Below are 27,089 nucleotides of genomic sequence, written 5' to 3' on the forward strand. Positions count from 1 at the left end.
TGGAAACAAGACAGAAATACTCAGTAAGAACAGCGTGTTTTGCAGTGTGCAGGATCTGCCGAACCCTGTTGTTATGAAACGGCTCTCTGGTGTCTTTTTATCACAGATGGACGACAAAGATCCACCTTCCCCTGCGGTCGGAAAACTACCAGACTAAAAACCTCTTCCACGATGTTCATCCCTCTCTCCTTCTCTTCCTCCATCGCCTTCGCTCCATCACTATCTTCAATGAGGTGAAGACCTGTGAACCCTATAAAACTATCATAATTCATACAGTCTCTAAATGATCAACATGATCAAATCTCCTGTGTCTGACTGAAAGTTTAGACTCTGTTATCAAGTAAAAGTCTTTTAGTGACAAATCTGCACTGATCTTCATCAAGTAAACGCAAGAATAACTTTCATATTTTCAGAAATACAGATGAAATTAGAAAAATTAGAATATGGTGCAAAAGTTCATTTATTTCAGTAATTCAGCTTAAAAGGTGAAACTAATATATTATATAGACTCATTACATGCAAAGTGAGATATTTTAAGCCTTTGTTTGTTATAATTTTGATGATTATTAAATGAACTTTTGCACCATATTCTAATTTTTCCAGTTTCACCTGCAAATCAACTGGACTGAAAAGCAGGTTTACTTGATTATCAAACATAATTTATTATAAAAATCATATGATGATCAGGTTTATTTGTTCATCTCTCAATCATCATTGTATTGCATTGCATTATATGTTTTAAAACTACAGAGCTCTGATTATAAAACTAAGCATTCAAATATAATACACTGCAATAAATGCTTTTCTTAGTATTTTTTGTCTTGTTTCCAGTCCAAATATCAAACATTTCTTAAATCAAGATGCATTCACTAAAGTAGTAAAATTACATAAGATATTATATCCTGTTTTACGGCGGAATTAATCAAAATTAAGGGAGTTTTTGCTTAAAAAAGCAAAATGATCTGCCAATGGGGTCAAAATAATAATAATCTTGTTTCTGTTTGAATTAACATTATTTTTCTGACCCCATTGGCAGATAATTTTGCATTTTTAAGCATCAACTCACTTAATTTTGATTAATTCCGCCGTAAAACAGGATATAATATCTTATGTAATTTTACTACTTTAGTGAATGCATCTTGATTTAAGAAATGTTTGATATTTGGACTGGAAACAAGACACAAATACTAAGTAAGAAAGGCATTTTTTGCAGTGCACTAAGACATATTATTGGCAGATATTTATATTTATATGCATTTTATGTAAGTATCTGCTATACCGTTATAAAGATCTCATTGATTTACATTACAAACATCCATATAAATCCAAATTGCATATTTTGCTCAGTCTTGGATTAAAACTGAGTTGTTTTTTTCCTCCATATTCTCACTATATGAGCCGTAAAAGTCTGATGCATTCATTACGATGCTCAACAAAAACACTTTTTTTGTTTACATATTGACTATTATTTCATACGTCAGGCTTTACAGGTTTAAGTGCATTTACTTTTGTTTGATCTTCAGGCCGAGAAGCGTTTGGTGTCGATGACGCGCCGAGATTTGAGCCATAACATCTTGGAAGTGGCTCACACCGGCGGAGAAGAGCGCTGGCTGGTGGTCAAGAGAATGCTGTACCCGAAAAAGGCAATCTCACACACATTTACATGTTCACACACAGTCAAACCAAACATTATTCACACACCAATATCATTTTTATATTGTTTCACTCGTGTGTGCAGGACACTATACTTCATTTCTGTAAGTGAGGAGAGCAGAATACAGTAAACTGTGACATATTATACCCAAATATTCTTCAAAATTGATACAAATGTGTGAGCAGAACTGATCGGGCCACTTTGAGCTGGTCATGTTCTGCTGAAGTGTGTGTGTGTAACTGCTAATGCTCTTTACACACACACTGAACACAATGAAGCATTGCTTGGTCACTGGTCGAGCTAAACTGGTATTATCTAATTGTGTAGTTAAATTTACCAGCTGACAGATAATCAACATAATTCATGTGTGAGACAGTCTAACAGAAGTGTGTGTGTGTGTGTGTGTGTGTGTGTGTGTGTGTGTGTGTGTGTGTGTGTGTGTGTGTGTGTGTGTGTGTGTGTGTGTGTTTGTGTGTGTGTGTGAGACAGTCTAACAGAAGGACGGACAAAACCTGTCAAATATCAACTGAGTTCTGTCATATTTTATCACCATTTTATAAACTATAGAATAAACTGATAATGTGAGAAATGTTGAAGGAGTCTGAATATATTCTGGTTTGACTGTGTGTCTAAAATGTGTTCAGAAACAAAGGGAAGATTGAGACGTGCTTCTGTATTGTTTCCCTGCGTCCTTGTCCCAGTTTTGGCTTCTTCTAATTGGCCTCTGTTGAGTTCTCGCCGTGTTTCGGGATCGGGGCGTTACGCAAGCGTTCCTCTGCTTTACTCCTCTGGGGAGCGAGACGTTTACACTCCCGTCTCATTCAGACGTCATGCGAGGAATCTTATCAGCAGCGCATGTGTGTCCTTCACATCCGTGTGTTCCCTCAGAGGATCCACAGCACGTTCTGTCCGTCTCCTTCGAGAAGTTGCTCTTACTTGTAGTTTTAATGCTGGAGACACATTATTGATTGATTAATAAACCAAGTTGGCTGGTGTGATTGATTATTTTATTCAAGACAAGATTTCTATTTAAAATAAATCATCATATTATACTGATTTCTGAAGGATCATGTGACTTGATCCTTAAGTAATGATGCTGAAAATTCAGTTTGGATCACAGGAATAAATTACAGTTTCATATATATTCACATAGAAAACAGCTGACTTACATTGGAATAATATTTCACATTTTCTACTATATTTTTGATCAAATCAAAATTCTTTTTTGAATTCAAAATTCAAAAAGTTTTTTAGTTAATTAAATTTTTACATTTATAAATAAAAAATCTCCCTGATTTATATGTAGATAATGCTCAATATTTTTTACATAATAATAATAATTATAAAAACACTGTTTAGCGTAATCTATCTAGCGAATACATTTTTCAGGCAATTTTTTGATAATTTTTTCAATCAATAATTTTTTTCAATGAACATTTTAATGCTTTGATGCTTAAATGTAAAGATGTTTTTGTAAGAATTATTTAAAATATTTGTTTTAAATTTTGTACTATTTGTTTAATGCCTTTTAAAAATACTGTGCATCCCTATATTATATATAATTCAATAACAGCAGCTTTTCCTCAGTGTTGCTGCATGTTTTTAAATCATGATGCCTGACGTTCACTGTTCACTGAGTGTCTTCATCGTGTGTCTTCATCGTGTGTCTTCATCGTGTGTCTTCATCGTGTGTCTTCATCGTGTGTCTTCATCGTGTGTCTTCATCTTGTGTCTTCATCGTGTGTCTTCATCTTTGTCTTCATCGTGTGTCTTCATCGTGTGTCTTCATCGTGTGTCTTCATCGTGTGTCTTCATCATTTCCTCTGCAGATTAAGGACGACGTGGAGTCGACAGAACTGGCCCTTGCGTTTCAACTCAGCGAGTCGTCTTCCTCTGAACTGAAGCCTCAGAAACAGCCCGTCTTTGCCTTTCTTCCACTGCGCAGCTTTGGTTTCCGTTTCATCATCCAAGGTTTAACATTTTATTTAACACGAGTATATGTGACGTCAGGGCTGTTATCACTACCAGGGAATAAAACACAGTCTCTGTGGCTCTAACTGTAGAGCGCTTGCAACGCCGAGGTCACGGGTTCGATTCCCAGGGAAAGCAAGAACTGGTAACAATGTAAATGTGTAGCTTGAAATGCAATGTAAGTCGCTTTGGATAAAAGCGTCTGCCAAATGCAAAAATGTATTTTAAATGTAAATTACATTTATTTAGTGATGGGAGCATGGACAGCTATTAATATATCTAGCAGATTATTCCAAGTAGAGCTGCCACAATCCCTTCATTAAATTTGAGTACCAGATAAAATAAAATAAAAGAAATGACCGTGTCGAGTAACCGGCAAAATACCAGAAGTGGCGCATTCACAAACGAGAATCCATGAACCGCATTATTTACCATTTTCTAAGGCTGAACGATGTATTAAAACCATTTAAAAAACATACTATAGCGTAGTGCTATTGTGAATTCACAAAGGCTGCGATTCAATTAAATAAATATATGCCATGCGGGTTTAATATATATATACACACACTCACACACTGCCGTTCAAAAGTTTGGGATTGGTACATTTTTAAAAGAAGTTTCTTATACTCACCAAGACTGCATTTATTTGATTAAAAATACAAAAAAACTGTAAAAAAATTATAATAATTATATTGTGAAATATTATTACAATTTAAAATAACTGTTTTTTTATTTGAATATATTTTAAAATGTAATGTATTCCTGTGATCAAAGCTGAATGTTCAGCATCATTACTGAAAATTATGATATGATGCTCAATAAATGTTCATGATGATAATAATGAAATCATTCTGGAGGGTCATGTGACACTGAAGACTGGAGTAATGATAATAAATTCAGCTTTGATCACAGGAATAAATTACACTTTACTGTATATTCACATAGAGAACTGATGATTTACATTATAATAATATTCCACAATTTTACTGTATTTTTGTTTGTCGAATTTTGAATTAAATGAATGCAGCCGGTGAGCAGAAGAGACTTCTTTTATATGCGCTTTAATCATGTGCATGCGTGTAGGTCTCCGAGTAAATGCTGCTCCACACGAACACTTGCAACATTACACACTCGAGACGGACGGACATGGAAGACAGCGGATTATGTGCTCTTTAAAGATACATATCACTGATGCTGATATCTCACTGTCACACTGTGTTCTGTACCGCAGGGGATTTCGACATCCCTTCCTCCAGAGAAGACGTGGACCGGGACAGCTCCTGGAACCAGTGGCTCCGCTCCGAGATCCCACAGCTGTTTGTCCACGCCATGGATGTCTTCAGTGTAAGACGAGCGGGATTGCATACATTCATTCCTATATATTTGCATTTTAACGCCAGCTTTAAAATACGCCAGATAGAAAATTACCCCATGATTTACTCACCCTGAAGTAATCCCAGGTGTATATGACATTCTTCAGCACTTTTATGATGGACAGATGCACTTTTATGATGGACAGATGCACTTTTATGATGGACAGATGCACTTTTATGATGGACAGATGCACTTTTATGATGGATAGATGCACTTTTATGATGAATAGATGCACTTTTATGATGGACAGATGCACTTTTATGATGGACAGATGCACTTTTATGATGGACAGATGCACTTTTATGATGGATAGATGCACTTTTATGATGGATAGATGCACTTTTATGATGGATATATGCACTTTTATGATGGACAGATGCACTTTTATGATGGACAGATGCACTTTTATGATGGATAGATGCACTTTTATGATGGACAGATGCACTTTTATGATGGACAAATGCACTTTTATGATGAATAGATGCACTTTTATGATGGACAGATGCACTTTTATGATGGACAGATGCACTTTTATGATGGACAGATGCACTTTTATGATGGACAGATGCACTTTTATGATGGATAGATGCACTTTTATGATGGACAGATGCACTTTTATGATGGACAGATGCACTTTTATGATGGATAGATGCACTTTTATGATGGATATATGCACTTTTATGATGGACAGATGCACTTTTATGATGGACAGATGCACTTTTATGATGGATAGATGCACTTTTATGATGGACAGATGCACTTTTATGATGGACAGATGCACTTTTATGATGGACAGATGCACTTTTATGATGGATAGATGCACTTTTATGATGGACAGATGCACTTTTATGATGGACAGATGCACTTTTATGATGGACAGATGCACTTTTATGATGGACAGATGCACTTTTATGATGGATAGATCCACTTTTATGATGGATAGACACAATTTTATGAGGGACAGATGCACTTTTATGATGGATAGATGCACTTTTATGAGGGACAGATGCACTTTTATGATGGACAGGTGCATTTGTAGTGCTAACGAGTGCATGCGATGTGAATCCCACAGCAACACCCAGAGTTCAGTGGGCTCGGAGGACTCTGCTACTTCCTGCAGTTTATCCCTCAACCAAGTGAGATCCTGGACTTCTTCAACCCCGTGGCCAATCAGATCATCCAGTTGCTGAAGGGCAAACCGTGCCTCCCTGCGAAAGAGGACAGCGGTGAGGACATTTACTTCTCCATTAAGGGCCATAATGTACACTTTCCTCAGCTAGACATATATCAGGCATGAAAACTCCTCACCTTTCGGCGAAATTCGCCGTTTTAAAACCTAAAAGGGTCACCTACGTGATTTGTGCAGATCCGATGAGAAAATATTTTAGAGGGGGGGGGGGGGGGGGGGGTGTTCGAGGTCGAGGCCAGCATTTATCCCCTAAAGTTACCATAAACTTTACAAAACTATAAGCTTTAAAAAACAATCATCATTCCGAATGCCGAAACATGACAGCCAATACGAGTCAGAGTAACGTTAGGGCAGAAATGTTTTCAAAGTCTTTTACACCGCGAGTCTGAGAACTGGACACACTGCCTAACAAAGAACCGCACGTCGGAAAGCAAGCCTGAGGTAAGTTAGCTTACAATGTTAACTGTCCTGTGAGATACAGACAGGGATGTTGCCAATGTCATTATTTTTTATTTTGACATAGAAGTGGCCGAGATAATATCGCGAGTGGGCGCGGGTGCCGTGAGCGCTGAGCGAGCAGGAACAAGTATTCATTGCGCGGCTCGCGAGCCTCATGCGGCTCGCCAAGCTTTAATTTGTGGCTCGCAGTTGCATGGCGGTAAATAATACGGTGATATGATAATGCATTCACTATAGATATTTTATAAAAACATAACAAGTAGGGCTTTAACATAACCCGTTAAAAACTCAAAGTGTCAGCTCTATTACAAATTATTTCGATCGGATTGAAAGGGGTGGTTTATCGAGAGAACGTGAAAAAACTTGATCGATTGAAAACCGAAACTGAAAGGACGACGTATGACGCGCTGAACAAGCTGTTCTCCTGATTAATAAAGTGTCATATAAATGAATATCCTTTCATTCTATAATTCTCCTTTCACTCAGCATCTGTGAAGTGAAGCAGGACAACGGCTCACCAGTGCTTGTTTCAGATTATCATACAGACGACTGGTTTGGGGCATTTTTGGGATAAATAGTAGTAGTAAATATTTTTTTTTCTCTGAGACCCGATGAAATACGTAGATCAGCGGCCCATTGGTTCTTTTCTTGATTGACACTGGGCTAGCCCAATCACATCTTTAATGTGAAGTATAGAAATATACTCTTTCAAGTATAGAAATTAGTACAAAACTAATTATGAAAGTTTCCTTTATTTTTCAGTGCATTTGTTTTACAATAGGCTATATGGCTATTACTATCATGGGATTAATATTATAACTATTATTGTAGTAGTAATGTAGACAGACACTGTAACTAAAAGAGTTTTGAAATTTTCTTTGTTTAATTTGCACCAGATTGATGAATTTCACATTAAAAAGCACAAAATTTTCTTACGGGGGAGCATGCCCCCGAACCCCCCTAGAGTGGCAGAGGACCACTCATCACAGTGATCCAAAAATCCTGGGAGAAACACTGGTAGCCTACTACAATGCCAATGCAGATTACAAGTTGTTTTTTTGTTGTTGTTGTTGTTGTTTTTTTGTGGGGGGGGGGGGGGGGGTATATATGCCGCATCCTTCTCACCTTTTTTACCCCTGACCTGTTTTCATGCCTGATATATATATATATACATGTACACTTTCAAAAGTTTGGGATTGTAAGATTTTTTATGTTTTTAAAAGAAGTCTCTTCTGCTCACCATGGCTGCATTTATTTGATTAAAAAAACAAAAAACAACAACAAAAAAAAACAGTAATATTGTGAAATATTATTACTATTTAAAATAACTGATGCAAAGCTGAATTTTTAGCATCATTACTCCAGTCCACGTCACATGATCCTTCAGAAATCATTCTAATATGATGATTTGCTGCTCAAAAAACATTTATTATCATTATCAATGTTGAAAACAATTGTGTACATTTTTTTTCCAGGATTCTTTGATGAATAAAAAGTTCAAAACAACAGCATTTATTTGAAAAATAAATCTTTTGTAACATTACACACTACCGTTCTAAAGTTTGGGGTCAGTAAGAATTTTTTTTGGGGGGTGGGGAAGAAATAAATTAAATCAATTCTTTTTTCAGCAAGAATGCATTAAATTGATCAAAAGTGATAGTAAAGACATTTATAATGTTACAAAAGATTTTATTTCCAATAAATGAAATGGAGCTTTTCATTCATCAAAGAATCCTGAAAGAAATGTGTCATAATATTTAACAATATCACTGTTAAAAAAAAAAAACTTTTGAACGGCAGTGTATGTATATATATGAGGCAAATTAATGAGGTATATATATTCTAAACGTATTTTTCCATTTAGAGCCAACATTTACCTCCTGGAGTTGGTTTCATATTTAAAAAATGACCTTAATTACAATAAAACATATTTAGTATTTTAGTATTTTGAGCTAAAACTTCACACACACTCTGGGGACGTCAGAGACTTCTACATCTTGTGAAAAGGGCTCTTGAAGCTCCGCCCCCTGTGCCGGGAGCAGCAGCTCATTTGCATATAAAGGGACACACACAAACTGTGTTTTTGCTCGCCCTCAAAAAGTGACAACTTTAACATGCTATATAAAAATATCTGTGGGGTATTTTGAGCTAAAACTTCACACATACACTCTGGGGACATCAGAGACTTATTAAATATGACTATACTACGTATGCTGATGTTTATGAATGATGTCTCTTTGTTCAGATGGCGGAGTGGAGTTCAAGCAGCCGTCCCAGCTCGCCGTGTGTCAGGACCGCCTGATCCAGGAGGTGATTGGAGGAGAGGATCTGTGCCGAAGCCTGAGTCTGTCGTACCTTCACCCAGCGCTGCAGGCTCGCCTCTCGAGCTCGCTGCTCACGGCGCTGGGCGTGCATCGGCTCCGGCCCGCCGAGATCATCACCGTCACGTGCTCCATGGCCAGAGAACTCGTGCAGCACGGCCAGCTTAACTCAGGTGTGACGAGTGCTGCAAAATTGAACGAGAAACAAGTTATAATTTTGAGTTTTTTCTGTGAAATCTAGAATTTTAATTGATTTTCGATATTTTAAAGCCATGAATGATTTGATTCGGTGCAATAAGGGGGCTTTGTGTGCGATTATGGATGACAACCTGTATTTTGCATCCCTCTTAAAGGTGCACTGTGTAATATTTAGGAGGATCTGTTGACAGAAATGCAATATCAAATACATTATGTTTTCAGTGGTGTACCTTACATAATGAACCGTTATGTGTTTATTAGCTTAGGCATTTCTCTCTACACACACGACGGGTCCGCTTACGTCGACATGTTGCTATAGTGGCCCTAAACGGACAAACCCGTTTCGTCACTATGTTGTTCTTCGTGCAAAGAAGCGAGCTAAAGCCAGCGAATAAAACACTGACACAATGATGAACAAGTAACAATAATATTCGCAATAACACATCGTTTTATTGAATAATTAAGTATACATAATTTCTTACTTAATCTTTGTAAAGAAACCTCATAGCTTAAGGCGAGACACTACAGGTGAATAGGGTACAATTTTAAAATAATAGATATCACCATGAAACTTCCTCAGTTGATTACTTACACAAGTTTATAAAAAAAATGTATTACAAGTTTTTGAAATGTGTATGTTTAATTATGCAAATTAGGCATTATCTCATTAAATATGCACAATTTTGCATACATTTTTAGTAGATAGATCTGAACATATGATAAAGCCAGGTGCAAAATTCTTTTTTCATTTTGATTACACACAAGATGAAAGAAGATGTTCAGAGGGATTTCAGGATATATGCTTTCATTACCTAGGAAATCTAAATATACTGTCCATAGCCTTAAAAAATCGATTTTCGCCATATTTTTTTTATTAAAATGTCACATAAATCCGGCCAGGAATGATTTATTAACAAATCCCTCTGAACATATCTTCAGAATACTGCTAAGTGTGTAACTGGAGAGTTTGGTGTACATCGGCTGAGATGTGTCACTGGAGAATGACAAAAAACTCACTTTGAGAAAAAGGCATTTAAAGATTTGTAATGTAAAAAATCATACTTTTTTAGTGGAAACAACTATTTACTGACACAATTTCTTATCAAATCATTAGCAACAACAATACAAACCACCTAAATCACATCAAAACTTATAAATACAGCATTTATGGCCTTCAACTGAGCAGAAAAACAGTCAAAAACACACATCTACATGTCAGAGCGCGTCATGTGATGCATCTGAACCAATCACGGTGTCAGACATTGACATCAGCCAATGAGATTTCGCTTTTAGAGTTAAATGATATACTTTCCATATACTTTCATGATTGGTTGCTGATTAAAAGGAAATGACCAGATTTGGATCCGACAGCATTGTACAGGAGAGAGAGAGCTTTCCAGATGTGTGTGAGATTAAAGGAGGCAGACAGAGAGCGCGGAGCAGCACGTTGATTAAGAATGCTAACTCTTGTTGAATTTCGGAGAAATCTAGAGACGCAAATAAACAAAGTGCAGTAAAATAAAGACCTAAATGTGTATTTTGGACTTTTTTTCACCACAAGTCTGAAAGAAGATGTTATTGAAGACAAATAGCCCAAAATCTCAAAATTGACCAGTGAAAAAAACCCGATGTTTTTGCCTGCCGTGTCTCGCCTTAACTGGCTACTCTCTGCTGTCTCAGACGACGACATCACTTCCTGTCGACCACCGTAACTTCAGTTGGGTGCAATTCACAACCTCACCACTAAAACTTACACACTGCACCTTTAACCAATGAACCTTATTGTAAAGTGTCACCTGATCAGTTGTGTTCCCAGATTTCAGGGCTTCATCATGATGCAGTGTTTCTCGTCTTCTTTCCTCTGTGCTGCTCAGAGCCCGAGCTGCAGAAGTTGGCCCGGCTGCTGGTGTGTAGCTTCCGTGCGCTGGAGCCGGAGTATGAAGTGGACGCGCTTCTTCAGTCGCTCAAAGAGGTTCCCATGATCCCTCTGGCCAACGGCAGCGTGGTCTCCCTGAGTTCAGAGGGAGTCTTCTTCCCTCTCAGTGACGTGACTCAAGCTGGCACAGGTACTTTTTTAAATACATAATTTCCACATATTACCGTTCAAAAGATTAGGGTCAGTAAGATAAAAAAAAAGAAGAAGAAATGTATGCTTTTGGTCAGCAAGGACACATTAAATGAATCTTAAGCGATCGTAAAGACATTTATAATTTTACAAAAGATGCTGTTCTTTTGAATTTTCTATTCATCAAAAAAATCCTGAAAAATTCAACCCTGATAATAATCATAAATGTTTCCTGAGCATTAAATCATCATATTACACTGATTTCTGAAGGATCATGTGACACTGAAGACTGGAGTAATGATGCTGAAAATTCAACAGGAATAAATTATACTTTACTGTATATTCACATAGAAAACAGCTAATTTGAATTCTAATAATATTTCACAATATAAACGTTTTTTTCTGTATTTTTGATTACATAGTCTTGGTGAGCATAAAAGACTTAAAACCAAACTTTTGAGCGGTTATAACAAAATATGTATATAGGATATTTGTATTTGAACTACACTTTATATATATATATATATATATAATATATTAGGGCTGTCAACATTAATGCTTAAATTTTGTGATTATTTTTGGTTTAACGCATTACATTTTTTATGCAATTAACATAGCATCTTTTTTTTCTGGCATCTTTGGTTTTCAATTTTATGAACAAGCGGTCGTTGACTCGTTCATTCAAATGCTTTTAAACCATTCATATGCAATAAGATGCAAATGAGAACTCTTTCACGCTTGAACGGACTATAACACACAAAATTATATCGAAATGTCCGTTATTGGCGAGTATCCTCATAAAGCACAGTCTTAAATGGGTTAAAAAGTCTTAAATGAATGTAAAAAGTTGGGATAACTTCAGATGTGTGTCCGCTCTTAAAGTGACAGTAGCCTAATAAACCTGCTGATGCCTGTCATGAATGTCAATCAAAGAACAAAAGACAAGAACAGGGAGTGATTTTCTGTTCGTCTTTTGTTCTTTGATTTGAAATCACCTCTAATTTTTAGTCTTGTCCTGGGAACTTGCAATAATCAAATAAGTAAAAATCTGAACTGGTCTGACTGGGCCAGTAGAAAAAAAAAATCCTTTGCGTTGAGCCTTGCTGTACTAAAGGCATAGCTAAATGTGACATTACATGTTAACAAAAATGATGGCTTTCAGTTATACTGTAATGTTAAATGGCTATAATTACTCAGCAAATATAATTAAAAACAGCAAAAAAGAATTGTATTTAGTAAAAAGATGACATTAAACAAATATACTGTCTTTGTTGTTTCTATATGAAATTTAATGTGGAATTACGGTATTACAATATAAAAAAAATTGTTGTTGCAATTAATCACGATTAATTAGTTTTTTTTGTCATTTGACAACACTTATAAACAATAATAAACATACATTTGCATAAAGCATCCATATTTATTCATGCCCACAATGATTAGAGTATTACAAACTTGAAAAGTATTAATTTAAGGTACATTTAGAAGAAATAAAAAATGTGCGATTAATTGCGATTAATCGCGAGTTAACATGACAATCATGCGATTAATCACGATTTTAAAAAAAAATAGTGATTGACAGCCCTAATATATATATATAAGAAAAAAGAAAAAATAATTGAATGTATTTAATTTATTTATAAATGTATTAGATAAAATATTTAATGTATTTTGTCCAGTTTTTCTCTTTACAGTGTGTATTTCGCAATTTACTGAGGTACATATTTTCAATAAAACAGCGGTACCGGTATCAGCCTCAGCCGATATCGCTATCGTATATCAGACACAGTTTAATCCAAGTCACCTCGAGACGCGATTGCTCTATATGATGAACATATTTGATGTAGCCTTGATTAATGCACAAACATACACCTCATGAAGTATGGTGACGTGTGCGAGAGAACCAGTGCGGTTTGTGGAGCTTCCGTTGATTCTTCTGTTATTTCTAAAGTCTTGTAGTCCATCAGGAGTCTCTCTAGACCTGTCTGCAAAATGAATGATCTTCCTCATCTCCTGCTTATGAATCAATAAAGTGAGTCACAGGAGAGAACGACGCACTACTTGCGTCATTGCAGTAAAAAAAAGAAGGTATTTTTGTGAATGAAACCCAAACTACAGATGCCTCTAATCTCATAACTCCTTCGTAACTCCTTCGTAACTCCCTGACACGGTTCTCTTTGATAAATGACCCATTTGTCCTGTCAGATTAGTCCGATGCGTCCTCACACACGGCTGGTGGGAATATGAACTCCAGCTGAGTGGAAACGGGCCATGCTAACGCTGTGTGCCGGCTAGAGTCAGGCGTAGCTGCTAAAAGCAGGGAAGTGATGAATTAAACATCAGTGTTTGGGCCTGAAGGCTCAGCGGGACAGGGACAGGAAGTGGGTCATCAGACGCTCTCATGCTTCCTGTACAGGGATTCAAATTAACTTTTTTCACTCACCGGCCAATTTGGCTACAAATGTTTGCCATTCAGAACTTCTACTAGCCAAAAAAGAAATAAAAGAAATAGTCAAGTCAGCTTTATTTATATAGCGCTTTCTACAATACAGAGAGTTTCAAAGCAGCTTTACAGAGATAACAGGAAAATAACGCAACATTATTTAAATCGTATACATTTTACAATATTGCTGATTAATTACAAAGCACTAAATGCACTTTAATTTAATATTCAACAAAATAAACCAGATTAACTGCGTCCCAGCTTATATATATATATATATATATATATCAGGGCTATATCATATCAAAATTACCCGAGGCCCTAAAATTATACTTTTTTGCTTATTAGTATGGTTGAAGTAGGTCATTGAAGGTCAGCAGCAAAGACATTGGTTAATAAAGTGAGATTGAATACATAAAGTATATTTGTGTAATTTAGTAAAGTTAATTATAAAAGCTTTGCGTAAAATTCTGAGATTGCTTTTCACTGTTTTTATTCATTTTGAGGAATACTGAATGTTTCCGTGCAAGTGAGACGAGTAATGCATGTAAATACACATCATGTTTACACACACAGACACAACACACACATACACACGCACACACACACATACACACACAACACGCACACACACATACACACGCACACACACACATACACACACACACACAACACGCACGGACACACATACACACGCACACACACACATACACACGGACACACATACACACGCAGGCACGCACACACACGCAGGCACGCACACACACACGCAGGCACGCACACACACACGCAGGCACACACGCACGCACACACACAGACACACGCACGCACGCACACACACATGCACACACGCACACAAACACACACACGCACGCACGCACACAAACACACACACGCATGCACACAAACACACACAAAACACACGCACACACACACAAACACACGCACACATACACACGCACACATACACACGCACGCACACATACACACGCACACAAACACACACACGCACGCACGCACGCACACAAACACACACACACATGCACACAAACACACACAAAACACACACACAAACACACGCACACAAACACACACACACAAACACACACACACAAACACACGCACACAAACACACACAAACACACACAAACACACACAACACTTTCTCACTTTATTTCTCTTAAACATGAGGACAGGAGAACTGTCAGTCAACAAATGTGAAAAGTAACTAGCGTTACTTATTTGAACTTAGATATTTTCTTCTAAATTGAAAAAGTAATGCATTACTTTACTAGTTACTTGAAATAATCTGATTACGTAACTCCATTACGTACTTGAGTCATGAGTCACACACACCACTGCTCGCCACAGTTGATCTTTACCCGCATTTGGCCGGTGTTGAGTTCCACCCGTCCCTGTCCCTGTAGATCTGAAGGCTCTGTACGAGGACCTGAACATCGTGGAGCCGCGGCTGCTGGCGTGTCTGGATGAACTGGGGAACTCGCAGGTCCGGGAGTTTCTCCGCAGACTCAGCGTTCACGAGCTGGAGCCTCAGCAGGTTCTGCAGCAGCACATCTACCCGGTGCTGAGGAGCCACGCCTGGCAGGTCAGAGGAACACACACGCTCTATCCTGACCCGAGTGCACTGCACGGTTTACAAAGGAGTCGGGTCACTGTGCTTTTCACACTGCACGGCTATCTGGGGTAGCATTCAGTCACTGGTGTGTGTGTGTTCACAATCACGGGCTTTAAACTGAAGCCCGAACCCGAGGCTATTCATTCAACATTAACCCGACCCGAAAACCCGTGAGTTTTTCTGGACCCGAAAAAGTGGAGTGAGACCACTCTCAGATTTCATCAAAAAAATCTTAATTTGTGTTGTGAAGATGAAGGAAAGTCTTACGGGGAACAACATGAGGGAGAGTGATTACTGACAGAGTTTACATGTTTGGGTGAACTAACCCTTTAATTCCCGTTTCTTCTAGAAAAAGCCCGAGGACGTTGTCGTCAGCTATCTGGTGTTCATCAAAAATCACTCCCAGGATCAGGATTACAGGAGCCACGGCGCATTCATACCCGTGCTGACCAGCGAGGGCTTCCTCTTCCCTTCACAGCGCAAAATACAGTTCTCCAGCCAGTACGGCAACATCGACCTTCCCAGCATGCTCCCTGGTAAACAAAGCTCACCTTGGTGTGGGTAAAAATCACAAGAAATTTCAAAGCAACGGCAAGTAACACATTAAATTTAACATGAAATTTTCAAGTGGAAAGAATAAAATGGTGTTTTCTTGTAACGCACTCACTTTGAAAATTAAAAGTGTAGTCTCTTGGCGAATTAATATTCAAAGGTGATGCTTTACAATGAGGTTTTATTAATTAATTTATGAAAGCTTTTGTCCACAACGGAATAAAAAATACTAAAAGATCCTAATTGGGACTTTTTATCTCACAATTCTGACTTTATTTCTCGCAATTCTGAAATTTACTCGCAATTCTGAAATTATAACTCGCAATTGTGATCATATCTCACAATTCTGCCTCTTTTTTCCGCAATTGTGAGTTTATTTTGCAATTCTGACATTTTTCTTGCGTTTTCAAGTTTATATCTCGTAATTATGACCTTTTCTATTACGCAATTGTGTAATTAATATGGAAGCTTGTTTCCTCCACAGAATAAAAAATAACAAAGGTAATTGCAACTTTTTATCTCACAATTCTGACTTTTTTTCCGCAATTTCAAGTTTATATCTTGCAAAATATGACCTTTTCTCGCAATTATGAGTTTATTGCTTGCCATTCTGATTTTGAGATATAAACTCGAAATTGTGTCAGAATTATGAGATTAAAAAGTCTCAATTACCTTTTTTTAAATCTGTGGCGGAAACAAGCTTCCATATTATCTACATTATTTAAAATGAACTAACAAAAATAAAAATACTTCTAAAGCATCTTAGTTGATGTTAATTTCAGCATTTAGTAATACATTATTCAAATCAAATAATTAATATTAAATAATGGACCTGAGCTAACATGAACTAACAATAATCAGTTGTATTTTTACTAACTAATGTTAACAAGGATTATTATAAACTGTAACAAATGTATTGCTCATTATTAGTTAATATAACGTTTACTAATGGAACCTTATTGTAAAGGGTTAACATTTTGAAACCTATAGAAATATTCAGTTTGATCAAATTACTTCAGTTTTGGAATAAGCTTCACAGTTTATGACTGTCCCAGTGCACTGCAAAAAATGCTTTTCTGACTTAATATTTGTGTCTTGTTTCCAGTCCAAATATCAAACATTTCTTAAATCAAGATGCATTCACTAAAGTAGTAAAATGACATAAGATATTAAGTCTTGTTTTCTGGGGGAATTAATAAAAATTAAGTGAGTTTTTGCTTGTTTCTGTTTGAATTAAGATGATTTTTCTGACCCCATCGGCAGATAATTTAGCTTTTTTTACGCATCAACTCACTTAATTTTGATTAATTCCCCCGGAAAACAGGACATAATATCTTATGTCATTTTACTCATCTTGTAAATGCATCTTGATTTAAGAATTTTTTGATATTTGATTATTAAACAAGACACAAATACTAAGTAAGAAACTGAAGCACCGAACTAAAACTTGAATTGTGCTTGAACACGGAGCGTTATATGCTATGGATGACCCAACCAGTTATTGTCCCTTTCCCAGGAGTGGACTGGGTTCTGCTGGACGCCTGCTATCTGAAGGCCGATAGAGACGTGAGCGGATGGAGAGAGATCTTCAGTTCTCTGGGAGTGCGAGACCTTCTGATCTTCAGGAAGGAGAAGCGCACGTTCACGACCTCTGAACTGGTGAGACTGAGAGGCGCGAGTCTCGACACACGGATCAGAACGTGTGCGTGTGACACTGCAAAAAATGCTTTTCTTACTTAGTATCTTTGTCTTGTTTCCAGTCCAAATATCTAAAGATTCTTAAATCAAGATGCATTTATTAGATGAGTAAAAGATATTACATAGATATATATACCCAAGATATCTATAAATATTTTTAACCTTTATTTAACCAGGAGAGAACCTCACTGAGATGAAAATCTCTTTTACAGGAGTGTCCTTGCCAAGATAGTCAAAATTAAGTGAGTTGATGCTTAAAAAAAGCAAAATTATCTGTCAATGGGGGTAAGAAAAATTATGTTAATTCAAAAAGAAACAACATTATTTTTCTGGACTGGAAACAAGACAAAAATACTATGTAAGAAAAGCATTTTTTGGAGTGTATGTCATTCATATTGCATTCTGAACTCATCTTCATAATAGGGATGTTGCGGTGACGGATTTTTAATCGACGTGTAAAAAAAACGGTAATCCCGGTGTCACCGGGGTTGCGTGTCGGGGATTTCGGGTGGCCGAAAATGCGGACGTGCACGTCTCAATTTACTTTCACTTTAATTAGCGGCAATTTAGTAGCATTTGTTTGAATTAATCATGGGTTAATTTATTTTATTCTTAATAAAAATACACAAAACAATAAGACACTCGCTTGTATTACACACATCGTATTGCAAAATGAATAATAACCTAACACACCATGTAAAAACTAAACAAAAGCACTTATGAAACACCTTTAAAGTGCATTTATTAACAAAACGAACCACTGCACACATCGTGCAAGTATCAAACAAGAAATTATATTTTTAAAAAATCACTATTCGTTAAATAAAGTGCCTGCCTTTTTCAGCAAAAAAAAAAAAACACCGCACAACCATCGAATATGAAACGAACGTGTTCCACCTCGCACTGTCCCTTTTATATTTTGTGCATCGCGCAAATGCACCACTTATCGAAGGCTGTGTTTGTGTGTCAGGCTTTTGTGGTCGATGTTTTGCCGCTGGACCCATCTTGGCCGCTTAATTTTTGTGGTGTGCTTGAAGATGTGCGTGTAAATTCGAAGTGTTACCTCCGGATGCTGCCACTGTCATCAGGCAAAGTTTACAGGTTGCCTCGTTAACGTTTTCAGGTTCCCTGTTGGCATTTGGTTTGAATCCAAAATATTTCCAAATAGGTGCTTTTGCATTTATCTTTGAAACCAGATCTTCCGCCATTCTTTGCCAGTTAGCTCGCCTCACTCTCCTCAAATGATAAATGAAATCGGACACCTGCTGCTTTACTGCGGCGCTCGTTCCGCTTACGCTAAATTACGAAGGCACGTAGTCACTAACTGAATTAAGTGCTTTATTACTATAGGCTAAAACTTCAACACGATGAGGATGGTGCCGGTGGTCACGTGCTATGACCGGTAGGTGGGTTAAACACTGTGTATCACCGGTAACACCGACTATCGCAACAAGCCTACTTCATAAGCTTCATAAGAGTACAGTAGTCTGTGTGATCCAGTGCACTCAGAATACTCTGATGAATAACCTGATGTGTCCTCCAGGCGTCGAGCCCGTGGGCAGTGGAGAGCGAGCTGTGGCCGAAGCCTTCGGATGGGCTTTATGTCATCGAGGATCATCACTGCGCTGAGTTTCATACGCTGGCCACCGTTGAGCATCTGCAGGCGAACACTAAACTACAGCAGAGACGAGCTCTCATCAGCCTGATGGACAAGCACTGGGACGCTGGGTAAATAATCACTGCAGAAGATGTGTGCTACCCAGAAACCGAGCAAGTAATGCCTTGATCCCTCATGATTCACAGCTGGTTGTGGAGAAATCTGCTCAATCTGCTCTCCGAACAGCTCTTTAGTCCAGATTATTCAAACACTACGGTCGCACTATTAGTCTGGCGTGTAATTCATCATCTGCATTTGATCATTTTTGATGACATAAGGTTTAAAGAGGAGAAAATATTGTGCCTGCTGTCTGGCATATGTGTGTGTGCTTGAAGGATTGGCCTGTTTATTTAATGGACTGTGTCTGATGACCATAAAACCACGTCAGATCCTAATCTGGAAACATGCATCAGTCTATTCTTGGTCGCTCGGTTTTATAAAGCTCTCAAAGGAATGCACAGTCAAACCAAATATCATTCAGACACCAGATATAATTTTTAATATTATTTCACTAGTGTGTGCAGGACACTATAGTTCATTTCTGTAAGTGAGGAGAGCAGAATAAAGTAAACTGTGACGTATTATACACAAAGATTCTTCATACAGTGACTACCAGTAAAATGTATTAAAATTTGGGACCAAAAATGATTGGGACACTTTGACCTGATCATGTTTTTCTTTTCAGACTGTAATAGTGCATAGACTGCATTGTGCTCTTTAGGTTTAATATATTTAAATTATGACAGCTCTTGGAATAGATTTAGTATGTTATTGAATATGTCAGTGTTGATGTGTTGATCATTGTGGAGTAGATATGCTACTGCTGCATAAGTAGCGGATCTAGGCAGGTGGAGCTGGGGAGGTGGAGGGGTTCAGAGGAACTCAGGACCGGCTTACAGCAAACACTGACTATTTAAATGTTGAGCAAGCGATCTCATTGGCTGCAGGATGAACAGCGGCCAATCAGCTTGTGTCATTCATAGGGTCTTGTACCAATTGAATTTTAATAATTCCGAATTCTGCTTATCGATTCCGATTCTCATAGTTTCCTTATTTCGATTCCAATAAGGTAAACAAAAACTTGGATATCATTCACATTTATCTTTAAGTCTAATTGCAAAACATTTCATTGTAGCTGAAAAGCATAAACAAAAAATCTTACTGGCTAAAGAAAACTTACACAATGAACTTTTGCTTATGGTTTAAAAATACCATAGCAAAAACAACTAGCTCAACTAACATCAATTTCAAAGGCAATTATTAATGGCAAGGAAACAGTCAGTAATTAAAAAAAAGAACAAATAAACAAATTAACAATTGCACAACTGAACAAAGATACTATTTAAATAAACGGTATTTTAAAGTCCCCCTGTAGTCAACAGTTTTATGCCTTAAAACTCATCTTTGATCACCAAAATTACATATTTAAATGTTTTTTTCTTTGTAAAAAAATGTCTTTATGCCTTAAAATATCTTGAATGTAACTCGACACCCTTGCATCATTTAGTATGCACGGTTCTATGAATATGCAAATGAGCCCCGCCTCCACTCACTCACTCACTCACTAAGAGATCCACTGGTTGATGATCACACGTTGATCTGATTGGTCAAGGTAGTGTGTGACGTCAGAAACACCAGCGATTTCAAACCGTGTTTTTGAGACTGTCTTTGGTTCTTTGGAATTTTTCCATATTTCGCAGCCTTGTTGTGCTGACTTTTGTCTATTTTTTTATTGTTTCTTTTCTCAAGCGCATATTTTTGTCGGTGATGTGCGTGCTTTGGTATTTTTTTGCTCATTAATGTGAAGCCAATGCATGTGTTTAACATGAAAACCTGTCGTGTGTGTGTGTGTGTGTGTGTGTGTGTTGCAGAGAGAAGTACTCCCAGTACCTCCGGTCGCAGGTCTCGGACAGCCAGGGCCGGCCCGTGCGAGAGGCCCGATCCTCCTTCTGTCATCTCCTCACGCAGCTTCACTGGGTTCCAGCGCGCAGGCCGCCGTGGGACGAGAGCCGGCCCGTAGCTTTCCTGCAGCCCAAATCTGTCTACATTTATTCTGCGCAAGTGCACCAGCTTCTCGGCTCACACGTCGATTATGCGCACAGCGTACAGATGCCCAGCGAATTCACCAGAGCAATAGGTAAAGCTACGTTTACAGCTATATCTAAGCTCTTTGTACAGCACTTTGGGCAACTGTTGTTGATTTCAATTGTGCTTTAGAAAGAAAGACAGAAAGAAAGAAAGAAAGAAAGAAAGAAAGAAAGAAAGAAAGAAAGAGGGAAAGAAACAAAGGGAAAGAAAGAAGGAAAGAAAGAAAGAAAGAAAGAAAGAAAGAAAGAAAGAAAGAAAGAAAAGGGAAAGAAAGAAGGAAGGAAAGAAAGAAAGAAAGAAAGAGGGAAAGAAAGAAGGATAGAAAGAAAGAAAGAAAGAAAGAAAGAAAGAAAAGGGAAAGAAAGAAAGAAGGAAAGAAAGAAAGAAAGAAAAGGGAAAGAAAGAAGGAAGGAAGGAAAGAAAGAAAGAGGGAAAGAAAGAAAGAAGGAAAGAAAGAAAGGGAAAGAAAGAAAGAAAAAAAGAAAGAAGGAAAGAAAGAAGGAAGGAAGGAAAGAAAGAAGGAAAGAAAGAAAGAAAGAAAGAAAGAAAGAAAGAAAGAAAGAAAGAAAGAAAGAAAGAAAGAAAGAAAAAAAGAAAGAAAGAAAGAAAGAGGGAAAGAAAGAAAGAAAGAAAGAAAGAAGGAAAGAAAGAAAGAAAGAAAGAAAGAAAGAAAGAAAGAAAGAAAGAAGGAAGGAAAGAAAGAAAGAGGGAAAGAAAGAAAGAAAGAAAGAAAGAAAGAAAGAAGGAAAGAAAGAAAGAAAGAAAGAAAAGGGAAAGAAAGAAAGAAAGAAGGAAAGAAGGAAAGAAAGAAAGAAAGAAAGAAAGAAAGAAAGAAGGAAAGAAAGAAAGAAAGAAAGAAAGAAAGAAGGAAAGAAAAGGGAAAGAAAGAAAGAAAGAAAGAAAGAAGGAAAGAAAGAAAGAAAGAAAGAAAAGGGAAAGAAAGAAAGAAAGAAGGAAAGAAAGAAAGAAAGAAAGAAAGAAAGAAGGAAAGAAAGAAAGAAAGAAAGAAAGAAAGAAGGAAAGAAAGAAAGGGAAAGAAAGAAAGAAAGAAAGAAAGAAAGAAAGAGGGAAAGAAAGAAAGAGGGAAAGAAAGAAAGAAGGAAAGAAAGAAAGGGAAAGAAAGAAAGAAAGAAAGAAAGAGGGAAAGAAAGAAAGAGGGAAAGAAAGAAAGAAAGAAAGAAAAGGGAAAGAAAGAAAGAAGGAAAGAAAGAAAGAAAGAAAGAAAAGGGAAAGAAAGAAAGAAAGAAGGAAAGAAAGAAAGAAAGAAAGAAGGAAAGAAAGAAAGAAAGAAAGAAAGAAAGAAAGAAAGAAAGAAAGAAGGAAAGAAAGAAAGGGAAAGAAAGAAAGAAAGAAAGAAAGAGGGAAAGAAAGAAAGAAAGAAAGAAAAGGGAAAGAAAGAAAGAAAGAAGGAAAGAAAGAAAGAAAGAAAGAAGGAAAGAAAGAAAGAAAGAAAGAAAGAAAGAAAGAAAGAGGGAAAGAAAGAAAGAAAGAAAGAAAAGGGAAAGAAAGAAAGAAAGAAGGAAAGAAAGAAAGAAAGAAAGAAAGAAAGAAAGAAAGAAAGAAAGAAGGAAAGAAAGAAAGGGAAAGAAAGAAAGAAAGAAAGAGGGAAAGAAAGAAAGAGGGAAAGAAAGAAAGAAAGAAAGAAAGAAAGAAAGAAAGAAAGAAAGAAAGAAAAAGAAAGAAAGAAAGAAAGTTGCATTTTCCCATCAACAGTGGAAACAACTTAAAATACTCTATCATTTCTGGTCATACAGAAAATAATAATACATTATTCACAACTACTTTTATTTGTGTAAACTCACAATAACAAGAAAACGTTGTGCTTTTGTAAAATAATATAAAACAATCAGGCGCGCTTTCATGATCTCCGTGAACTGGAGCGCGAGAACTGAAACTAAATATAGCCTATGTAGCTAAAGCTTGAAATGTCCACTTTAAAACGAACAAATTCGAATCGAAAGCTAATACATTCTGATTATGTAATGCGTATGAGGAGCATTTCTCTCTAAAGGCGCATCTGCTTAACAGCGGAGATGGAGATATGTTTTTAGCCGACACTGATTTAGAAAACAATAGTTTATTAATAAACAATTAAAATGGCTCGTTATTTTTCAGACATTAGCCTATAACTCACCTATAAATCACCGGTTTAAGATGAAACTTCACGAGACTGGCGCGGCGAGATACGCGGCGTGAGTGACAGCTTTGACACCAAATGGATATACGTGAAAATCAGATGACATGATTTCACAACTTTTCATTGGTCATTTAGATATGTGAAGCATACTGTATACGGAAATGAATCTGGACATTCTATCCGTCGAAAAATCGGCAAAATGGACATACGTGGTTTTCATCGGACAGCGACGATATACAACATGCATGTGTGTGTATTTATATATACAAAATAACTATACACAGTACACACACATATATTATGTAAATATATATATTATTTTGGATGTGATTAATCGTGATTCGTTTCACAGCTCTATTTTCAACATTGATAATAATCAGAAATGTTGCCAAGCCGTTGAGCGGTGCGTATGATCAGGATTGTGGTATACATGTGTGTGCAGGGATGAGGCACAGTGTGCACGTGGAGGACATGATTGGCTATCTGAAGCGCTGGTGCACTCGGGTCTCGGAGGATCCGCGGGAAGAGCCTGACGGAGCAGATTTCACCTCCACTGTGGATCACATCCATGAGGTGTACCGATATCTGTACGCCGAGTGCACTAGTGTCCAGATCAGAGACCTGTTCCAGCACTCGCCCGCCGTCTTCATCGAGTACGACAGGTCAGAGCTGATAATAACCACATCTGTGACACACACACCAGTCTGGAGCCGCACGGGTAGCCTATATCTGTGGCAATAGCCAACTATACATCGTATGGGTCAAAATTATCCATTTTTCTTTTATGCCAAAAATCATGAGGATATTAAGATCATGTTCCATGAAGATATTTAGTAAATGTCCTGCCGTAAATATATAAAACATGTATTTTTGTGAGTGAATGCAGCACAATCGTGAACATAAATGCACAACTTTAAAGGAGATTTTCTCAATGTTTACATTTTTTTGCTCCTCAGATTCCAGATTTTCAATAGTTGTGTCTCGACCAAATATTGTCCTATCCTAACACACCACACACCAATGGAGAGATTATTTATTCAGCTTTCAGATGATGCATACATCTCAATTTACAATTTTTTTTTACCCATGTGACTGGTTTTGTGGTCCAGGATCACATAGTCATGACATATAAGAAGTCTTTAAAGTATTAAAACATCCTGCAAGTTTCATAGCTTAAAACAACATTCTCATTATAAACAAAGCCTTTATTTAATCAAGCTTCAAAAACAGCTGGTTTTGATATTGAGTGATCTGTGACATCACACGGGCAAATTAATGTTCATATGCCCGCCTCCAGAGCAAGACATCAACCAATACTTATACATCATCGTATCATAGGCACCGCCCACTGCAATATAGGCACCGCCCACTGCAATATAGGCACCGACCACTGCAATATAGGCACCGCCCACTGCAATATAGGCACCGCCCACTGCAATATAGGCACCGACCACTGCAATAATAGGCTCCGCCCACTGTAATAATAGGCTCCACCCACTGTAATATAGGCACCGCCCACTGCAATAATAGGCTCCGCCCACTGCAATAATAGGCTCTGCCCACTGCAATATAGGCACCGCCCACTGCAATAATAGGCTCCGCCCACTGCAATAATAGGCTCTGCCCACTGCAATATAGGCACCACCCACTGCAATAATAGGCTCTGCCCACTGCAATATAGGCACCGCCCACTGCAATAATAGGCTCCGCCCACTACAATAATAGGCTCCGCCCACTGTAATAATAGGCTCCACCCACTGTAATATAGGCACCGCCCACTGCAATAATAGGCTCTGCCCACTGCAATATAGGCACCGCCCACTGCAATAATAGGCTCTGCCCACTCGATAATAGGCTCTGCCCACTGCAGTATAGGCACCGCCCACTGCAATAATAGGGCGCCGCCCACTGCAATATAGGCACCGCCCACTGCAATAATAGGCACCGCCCACTGCAATAATAGGCACCGCCCACTGCAATAATAGGCACCGCCCACTGTCGTTCAATCGCTTAACGGCTGACATTTGCCTTCACTGGATGTGAGCGTTGCGTCAAAAGCCATTATAATGACTGGCGCTGTCAACACTGATACAGTATACAGGTGTGTGTTCAGTGTCTGACGTCAGGAACAAGCGGATGGGATATTGTGATGGCGTCCCGGATGGCAGAGGATTATGTGTGTGTTCGGGGCGTTCGACTGCTGATTGGTTTGTAAACGAGTGTAATGGAGAGTTCACTAAGAAACCTTTGCTGACAGATGAAGCAGCGACTGTAAAGTGGAGGATTTCATTACGCTTTGTCTGTGAATGACGGTTTTATGAGGATAATGTTTTAAAAACACTTACTCGTGTGCAATAGCGAGTGGGCGTTGATACGCTTTCCTATGCAATGGCGTTAGCCAATCATAACAGTGCGCGTTTACTGACAAGCCTTAACGGAGCCGCGCATTAAAAACTGTTCAGTTCAGACAGAAAATAAACTTGAAAATATTTTTTTTTCTGCATATATAAAGTCAACCCAAAATTTATTCAGACACTTTCAACATTATCACAGTTTATTCACTATAGTTTATAAAATGGTGATAAAATATGACAGAACTCAGTTGATATTTGACAGGTTTTGTCCATCCTTCTGTTAGACTGTCTCTCTCACACACACACACACACACACACACACACACACACACACACACACACTTCTGTTAGACTGTCTCACACACGAATTATGTTGAATATCTGTCAGCTGGTAAATTTAACTACACAATTAGATAATACCAGTTTAGCTCAACCAGTGACCAAGCAATGCTTCATTGTGTTCAGTGTGTGTGTGAAAAGAGCATTAGCAGTTACAGACAAAACATGGTCAGGTCTGAATATTTTTTGGGGGTTTTTTTGTGTGCAAAAAACTTCACCACAAGGAACATATTCTAATAATAATAAAAATGCATGTCTCGACCCCCCATAACCTCCATGTCACACAGGAAGGACGAGTGGAGCTCCGGGCGCTTCTATCGGCTTAAAGAGGTGTGCTGGTGGGATCCGACGGGAATGTTCCAGAGATACAAGGAGTTGATCCGGCGGGCCGACAGTGTTATTCAGGAGCCCAGAGTCTTGGCCCCGTTTTATAATGCCTTGCCGGACATGAAGAGCATGTTCAAGGTTTGTTTAGGGCTGAAATCCCGGCCGATATGGATAAGCCCGACGTTATTGTCATGTTCTGGCTAAGAAATGGCCAATATTAAAATGTAATACTATTTTGTCTAAATAAATGTAAAATGAAACGCCTAAACTCAAATTGTGAATGTAGACGACATTGAAATGTACCGTATGAATTTTTATTTTTAAAAAAAAATTTGATAAAAAAAAAATACGTTTAACTTAATGTAATAATATTAATGTTATTAATTAACTTTAATTGAGCATTAGATGACAGCAAAGGCAATATACACAGAGGAAATGAGCATGTACAAGAAGATTTCCAATATTGATACAGATAGATAAATAAAAAGAAAATCTACAATATATATTCAAGTTTAACTTGAAGAAATTATGACAGATGTATAGTATTATTATACAGCAGAATGTGATGATAATAATAATACAGTTGAAGGGAATAAAACACATTCCATAGGGCCCTATTGTTAAAAT

At 37.6% G+C, this 27,089-nt stretch overlaps 1 protein-coding gene across 2 annotated transcripts in view; it reads left to right on the top strand.

The window, feature by feature from the left end:
* The window catches only part of LOC306989864 (uncharacterized protein), an 89,658-nt gene that overhangs the window by 43,839 nt on the left and 18,730 nt on the right, over positions 1 to 27,089 (top strand). For both annotated transcript variants that reach the window (XM_079595924.1, XM_079595925.1), the window contains 14 exons: positions 107 to 233; positions 1,524 to 1,643; positions 3,484 to 3,625; positions 4,857 to 4,969; positions 6,072 to 6,225; positions 8,893 to 9,141; positions 11,041 to 11,232; positions 15,102 to 15,280; positions 15,660 to 15,846; positions 17,379 to 17,521; positions 19,104 to 19,288; positions 21,089 to 21,354; positions 23,885 to 24,104; positions 26,423 to 26,600. In XM_079595924.1, the coding sequence (XP_079452050.1) occupies positions 107 to 233; positions 1,524 to 1,643; positions 3,484 to 3,625; positions 4,857 to 4,969; positions 6,072 to 6,225; positions 8,893 to 9,141; positions 11,041 to 11,232; positions 15,102 to 15,280; positions 15,660 to 15,846; positions 17,379 to 17,521; positions 19,104 to 19,288; positions 21,089 to 21,354; positions 23,885 to 24,104; positions 26,423 to 26,600 (2,455 nt within the window). The remainder of the gene's footprint in view (positions 1 to 106; positions 234 to 1,523; positions 1,644 to 3,483; positions 3,626 to 4,856; positions 4,970 to 6,071; positions 6,226 to 8,892; positions 9,142 to 11,040; positions 11,233 to 15,101; positions 15,281 to 15,659; positions 15,847 to 17,378; positions 17,522 to 19,103; positions 19,289 to 21,088; positions 21,355 to 23,884; positions 24,105 to 26,422; positions 26,601 to 27,089) is intronic.

The sequence above is a fragment of the Phoxinus phoxinus genome, assembly GCF_949152265.1.
Source record: "Phoxinus phoxinus genome assembly, chromosome: 21".
Taxonomy (NCBI): domain Eukaryota; kingdom Metazoa; phylum Chordata; class Actinopteri; order Cypriniformes; family Leuciscidae; genus Phoxinus; species Phoxinus phoxinus.